Genomic DNA, 7,040 nt, shown 5'->3' with positions numbered 1-7,040 from the left:
AAATGGGAGATTTTTCAACTCTTTAGGTCCTTGTTTCCAACGAAGGTAATTCAGGGGACGCGGAAATGCGACGAATCCTGAGTTTCTGGGGGTTCTGAAAGATGCGCTGCGGGAGGTTCGGGTGCAGGATCCCAAACTGAGCGGAAGTGAAGAGGTAGATTTGGACTTTTTGGTCAATGGAGGCCTCGACGTTGATCCCACATTTGCGGTTGCAAGAGGCTGCGCTGTACGACCGATGGCGACAAGAAGCTCCATTGGGTTGTGTGGAGCACGATGAGTGCGAGGAAGAGAAGCGACGAGAAAGGGAGGCCAAATCGCCTCGCATAATAGATGATGAGCTCTAAATCAGTGTACTCTCGTAATTGGAAGCAATGAGAAACGTGCCCGATGGGCATGTATTTAGAAGTAATAATATAATACAAACCTCACGGTTGAATGACCATGAAAAGACCCAAAATACAGACAGAGAAACAGGAACGCTTTTCTATCCCACAAATCAAGGAAAAAATAGAAGGAAATAATTCATACCAACCCACATCAACTCATAAAACCCGCAACTCAACTCGTCGGAGCATTGTTCCCTCTACCGAGCGCTGACCGGTCATAGCTAAGACCCAACGCCTGCCAAGTCGGTCTCCAGGCCTTCTTTCCTTCCAGCAGCTGCTTAGCTTCTTCCTCGAAAGCCTCGCGCTCAGGTTTGTTCGGTTCCATGCCGGCATCAGGACGGTTTGCTTTCTGGATATCTTCTTGGTACTTGGCGGCTCTGAAGAACTGGTCCTTCTCCCATCTATTCCATCTATTAGCTCACCCAACCCAACAGCCAGATTTTATAATGATGAAAACGTACGGAGACATATCCGCCGGCGCATCAGGCCACACAAACGGCTGTTTCATCTCAACCGTCATCCTCTTCTTCGACTCCGGTCTCCTCAACTTCCCATAGCCCCATCTACCCATCGGCCGAAGGCGGGTGATCTTCTGCTGTTCAATGTAGCTGCGGACGCCGAGAACGTCGACTCCATACAGACGCTGCAGGTAGTCGCGCATGTCGAGTTTGTTGAAGCTCAGAGGGACGTGGAACGAGGCGAAGCGGGGTGGAAGGAAAGGGGTGCGGATTAGGGCGATCGTAAACTCGGGACTGCTGCATGTTAGCAATTCCACTCATATTGCATGTTATCGAAGGAGGTATGGGTGTATTGTGGAGGGCGTCATACAGGAATACTTGCTTCCGCTGCTCCAGCGGCGCTGAGGGTGGTAGCCAGCCCGCGGGCTTCTTGGGGAATTTGGAAAAGGCGCGCACCATGGTGATTTATTCTGGAGAGACGCCTCCTGCGTGAAGAAAGGAACGAAGACTGAATTGGTTGAATTGACAAGCGCGGGGAAACGAGTCTCGTCCGGAGATTCAATCAGACTCGGCGAAACTTTTTGGAGCGGAAAATGCGCAGTTGGCCGCGTCACGTGCCGTAGTGGACTATGGCGGTTTTTATACAACGGACATTGAATAAAACTTTTTGCTTGGGATCAGAATGAAAAATCTCATGCAAAAGATCTCTTCGAGGTGCAATTTGGAAATATGTAGTTATGGTGGTCATTAACAGGATCTAAATAGGCCGCGAAAAGAATTCAATCTATCCAGTACACAAGAAAATGCATTGCTCATGATAGTCATTACTCCCAGATTCCCTATGAGATTCCCCTGACTTACGACACACGTAGTTCTTCTAATTTCCGAGAACTATCATCGACCTCGTCTGAGCGTGTCCCGGATGTTTGCTTTTCATCTTCCTCGGACCCTGATTCCTCCTCCTCCTCTTCCTCCTCGTCCTCGTCTTCAGAATCCTCATTCCGGGACTCTTCGTTGTCCTCGTTGGCTCCAACTTCCTTCATGTATGCCTCCAGCTCCTTCGCCATCTTCCTAGAGAACCCAGACGCCTCGACTTGAATATCCAGTCGTTCGGAAGGATTCTTAATAAGCTGTTTCTTGGCGTCTTTGAAGAAAGGACCAGGCATGTCGCTCACAAATTTGAACTTTCGCTGGAAAAAGCGCTTGATGCAGTCAACATCGCGATCAAAATACATCTCAGCGTTAGGATGGTCTACCGAGACCATCTGCGGGAAATCAATGAGAATTGGCTCCAGCCGGATGATCTCAGGGCTTTCGCCCTCCTTAGCATCAGGGTCCTCGATTTCCTTAATCAGAAGGTTGAACTCGTTGAAGTCACCATGGATCAGACCGAACCGCGCAAGTCTCACGATCATATCCATAAGTTCTGAGTAAAGCACGTCTGGCTGTGAGACCTCGGATATTTGACGGAGAGGGAAAGCATCGATCAAACTCATCACTATCGTGTGTCGGTTCTGCGAAATGGGTTCCGGCACCGGAAATCCGTTTTGTCCAAGAGCTTTCATAAACGCGTATTCTTTCATTGCTGCCAGACGCGACATGTACATCCATGATCCAGAGCTTCGGTGTCGCAGGTAGTCGCGATTGTTCTTGACTGATCGGAACGAGATACGGCCCAGACGGTGAATTTTTAGAATGCTCTGCTTGCCAGTTTTGTCTGCGACGACGACAATATCCGATTCCTTCCCGACTCCGATCTGGTTGCCGACAGAGTAGATGCATTTGTGTTTCTGGTGCGCATTAAGAGCGAGATAATCATATCCTCCGTAGGTCAATCGGTAGCCGTCATCTAGTCCAACGAAAACGCGTTAGCATGCGCATGTCCCTGAAGGAGATGGTCCTATTGCTTCGCGCCGAACGAAGCGGGAGACATACACTTCGCATTCTTCACCTTCGCGATCAAGTTCGTCTTCGCTAATGCAGAAATCGACCGAGTAACCCCACTTCCACGGAGACCAGAGATCTGCGCAATCAACGGCGTCGGCACTACTTCATGGTTTTTGCTTCCGATTTCCACCTATCCATCATCTCTATGTTAGCTGTCAGACGACAAGCTGCGACTGCATCACAAGTGGGAATGGAGTATCGCCGTACCGCAGAGAGAACTCGGAAGTCTTCTGAGTTTAGGTACCGGATCGCTTTAGCATCGAGTTTCATGGTTGCTATGAAATCAGGATTTCCAAACAGTAAGAATTAAGTAGGAAATGAACAGATTTGAGCTGTCTCGACGCTGCTTTTTTGGTTTGGAGGACAGTAAGGACCGTTGAAGATAATGCGGAAAACTTATCGCCCACTTGCCCTATGCCCTATTTTCCATTTCTGGTGATACGCCGTCATCATGCAAGACGTCCGAAGCAACTTTCTCTGTCCATCTTTCAATCATTGATAGATATAAATGGAATTTTGGGTATGGAATCTTTTCTTGAACTATGCGGAGTATTTTTCTGGAAATTGGCTGTTCATCTCTACCATTCAGGGCAGATTAGCAGATATCTAGCAGCATGACTGCCTTGTCCACCTGCACTTGATGACTTCAGTTCATCTTCTCTCTCAATAACAATTACTCAGCGTTGCTAATCTTGTAATTATGTCTCCAAAAATATTATCACTGGGTTCCTTCGGTAGGTTGCCAAATGAATTGCGCCTTGCAATATGGAAGTACATCTTCTATTTAGAGTCGCATCGCCCATTGAAAGGAACAGCTCCGCATTCTTCGAGTCAATCGAGTTGTATACGATGAGATTATCTCCAGCATTATATATGTCGCTATTGAAGTTCACATCACTCCCGTTTTCCATGAGGGGCTTTTCATTTACCCCCGGAGATTGAGGCCGTCGCAATCGCCGGCTTCTTATAAGGGGCATAAGTTCGCAAGGATCCCCTTCCATAAGGTCAACGTGGTCATCCACTTCTACGCCCATGATCCGGCAGATCCAGGTCAGTTGCTTTTGATCTACAGAATAGCAAAGAAACCGGTCACCAGTCTAAACCGAGGTTGCTTGTTCTGCCTCTTTCAAGCATGTCAGCATTAGCTACCATCAGTTCAACGGCATCAACTGAGATCATGATGGAGATCCATATGAAGCTCTCAAATACCCCAGGTCGACATTGGCCGGACCGCGAGATCTTCCTTGTCCCATTTCTCAAGTGTGAAAAGGTGGAGAAGTGCGAAGTGATCCCGGCTAACCGGAGAATGAACAGGGCTGTGAGTCGCGGATTCATTAACTACGCTTGCGACTTAATTATGAGAAATGGTCAGGTTGAAGGTAATGTTTCGATATATAAGGGTGTCCCTAGATACTGTACTATCGCCCCCATGTTCGACAATACTGACCGCATGGCAGCTGATATTGAAGTCTTCCTCGATACGCAGCTCGATTATGGTTGTACATCCAGTACGCTTCGTGTGGCCCGCTGGGCGGAATGGTTCAAGGATGGAACCGACGGTCACTCGCCATAAAGTAACTGGTTACTCTACATTTTTCGTCGTGAAGGGACCAGAACCATATGGCAACTGGGATCATCGAGTCTTCTATAGAAAGTTCGCATACGGTTATCATCCATTATCCCAGTCAGACCTGGTTGAAAAGGGGTTCTTGATTGCCGTGTGGGATATGTATATTTGTGCTGATCGCTTGCTACCCCCGTTCTACTGGTTTTATGTCGCTTTCATGAGCTGGTATTCCTCTACTTCAAGATTCATCCTATTTCATGCCATCCTGCTGGCCCCTGCATTTTCCTCGATCCCATTAACAACCATGTCACCAATGACTTCCCCGATGGCTTTTCTGACAGCGATATCGATGACTCATCGCCTAGGCACCCTCAAAGACCGACATAGCAACTTTGACCGGATTTACACTGCTGAGAACGATATCCACATTAACATAATCCTGGAAGAGATATCCTATGAGGGAAAGTTGACTGAGCCATATGAGCATCAGTGGTATGGATTTTCGACAGTTTCTACTTTACGTCAAAGTGTCGAAGGCGTAGATCGCCAATAGGTGCTTCTCATGGGACAGGTAGATACGGAATATCAGTCGAACTTCCTGCATATCCCCTCCAACTCATTGACCGACTCGAACAGCAACATAGTTGATAAAGCCAAAGAACTTAGTCTGTGCACTTTACGGCCACCTATGGTGAATACGCCGGAAGACTCTTCGAAAGCATCGGGGAAGCTAAGTCACAGAGCAGCAAAGGCCTTTTCCATAAACAGTGACAGCACCGACAAACGCGGGTTCAAAACAGGTGGTGGAAAGAAAACAGACATCGTCAGGGACTGTGTTGAGGTACTCCTCAGAGAGGGATATGACATTGATGAAAGTCTCGCGCAATTGGCCATTGAAATTTACACCAGATGAAACGAAGTCTACCATATGACTCCAGGAAGCAAGACCCTTTGAGTCAACTCCGAGCCCTGGTATGAGCTCATTGGTTCTGGCCTCGCTGGTATATTATCAGACATCCCAGAACGCCATCTACAAGGCGATAGCTTCCACAGTTTGCCACTTTTCACACGGACAGCCATTTTTACAAAGTCGAGGGAATGCAGCACTTCGCAGATGCTCATCCTAGGGCCATGGCTCTTCCCAACCTGAGCAGCATGGCAACTGTTTAGCGCGAGCGCGCGGTTGTACGTGGCAAGTTCCAGCGATGAAAACTTTTCCCTGAAGTCACTTGAAAGAAGTGAACATCTGACCCCATGTCATTTGATAGAAGAAGGCGCAAGGCTTCTGGCTCCCCAAGTCTGACTCCCAAATCCAACTCCCGCGCCAAAGAGATCCCCAAATGCATCAAAAGACGCCTACTTGCGCTACCTCCAAGAGTTTAACCACGAGATTGAGGCACCGCATGACCTGAGCACCAGAAAAGCGTAGGAAGTGCAGGGAAAGACCCGCGGTGAAGTTTGGTGCGGCCATGGAGAAGCGCAAAAGGTAGGCAAGAAGGGGAAGAAGTGAATTGCTGTAATGGACCTGGTCTGCCCACAACATCATCTTGCCATATTCTTTGATGATACTGTGTCCCATGTCCGCAGCGTTGTATATTCATTTCCGTCTCATCACGTGTAATAGAACCGTGTCTAAACTTGGATATATTAATTCGTCCGTTCTATACTTATCAAAGCAGGGCTGACTTCACCCTCATCTTCAACTAATTCAAGGCGTAGACTTATGACATCAGCACACAGCAATCACAGCCAACCATTCCTCGTAATGGCCATCTACCATGTGAGACGCGACGCGATGTACAAGTAAGAACCGCCACGTTGAAAAAACAAAAATGGCCTGCGAGATTCGTATTGCTGGCTTGGCTTGGCAGCTTGCAACATGGTTGATGTGGCTAATCCTCTTTGGGCCGTGGTGACGATCTCGAGGATTTGTTGAGATGGGATAGATATATAAAGGTGGGAATAAAGGGAGATGTCCATCGTCGCATTATTTTTTGGCTGAGATCAGTTTTTTATCAGTTGGTTCTGGGTTGAAAGCAAGGATGTAAGTTATTGCCGATATAACTGTGCTATAATATGTTCATTTGTACTAACCGAATCAGCACGCTATATTTCCAACTCAACCTCAATCTGATCTACAAACCAAGCCAAGCCAAACTGAAAACAGCATACTCCTCTATATAATATACATCATGTGCTTCGGTTCCAGCAAAATCCACGACGACCCCTACTGGTGGGGCTACATCGACGACGGCCAAGGCTGGACAGCGCGTCCCAAATCCGAGTACATGAAAACACCCGAGTACAACCCAGAGCTACGACGCCAATTAAAAAGGGAGCGCAAGGAGCGGAAACTAGAGGCCAAGGAGGCGGAGAAGAGGATGAGGAAGGGGTGGTTGGAGGGGTCGGGGGCGTCGAAGTTGAAGGCGAAGTCGGAAACAGGGTGATCATGTTTCTTTAAGGGCGCTTTTGCTTTTATTGAGTCGTTTTTTGTTTTTGGGAGCGGTTCTTGATGGTGTTTGGTTACGGGAAAAGGTTACTTGTACGATGTTATGTTCAACTGAATCGGCATTGCAGCTCTATTGGCCAGTATTATAGAAATTCATCAAAGATGGTTATATTCATCAAAAGGAATAGAAGATTGGGCATGCTATTTCCCATCGCTCTGGGTACATTAAATCC

General features: G+C 47.7%; 3 protein-coding genes across 3 annotated transcripts; 1 reads left to right on the top strand and 2 right to left on the bottom strand.

The window, feature by feature from the left end:
* Positions 1–558: 558 nt before the first annotated feature.
* Positions 559–1,303, bottom strand: ACHE_41184S (mitochondrial 54S ribosomal protein uL23m; the record flags this gene model as incomplete). Its single annotated transcript, XM_043279466.1, has 3 exons — positions 559–787; positions 848–1,138; positions 1,215–1,303. 3 exons carry the CDS (start codon positions 1,301–1,303, stop codon positions 559–561), a joined length of 609 nt encoding a protein of 202 aa, XP_043137142.1.
* Positions 1,304–1,701: 398 nt separating this feature from the next.
* On the bottom strand, positions 1,702–3,061 carry ACHE_41183S (protein kinase RIO2; the record flags this gene model as incomplete). The annotated part of the gene is made up of 3 exons (XM_043279465.1): positions 1,702–2,693; positions 2,780–2,921; positions 2,999–3,061. The coding sequence occupies 3 exons, from the start codon at positions 3,059–3,061 to the stop codon at positions 1,702–1,704; spliced, it is 1,197 nt and encodes a 398-aa protein (XP_043137141.1).
* Positions 3,062–6,550: 3,489 nt separating this feature from the next.
* On the top strand, positions 6,551–6,805 carry ACHE_41182A (uncharacterized protein; the record flags this gene model as incomplete). The annotated part of the gene is made up of 1 exon (XM_043279463.1): positions 6,551–6,805. The coding sequence occupies one exon, from the start codon at positions 6,551–6,553 to the stop codon at positions 6,803–6,805; it is 255 nt and encodes an 84-aa protein (XP_043137140.1).
* Between the last annotated feature and the right edge of the window lie 235 nt (positions 6,806–7,040).

Source organism: Aspergillus chevalieri, chromosome 4 (assembly GCF_016861735.1).
Source record: "Aspergillus chevalieri M1 DNA, chromosome 4, nearly complete sequence".
Classification (NCBI taxonomy): Eukaryota; Fungi; Ascomycota; class Eurotiomycetes; order Eurotiales; family Aspergillaceae; genus Aspergillus; species Aspergillus chevalieri.
Note: the sequence above shows the minus strand (reverse complement) of the source record. Positions and strands in the feature narration are given on the sequence as shown.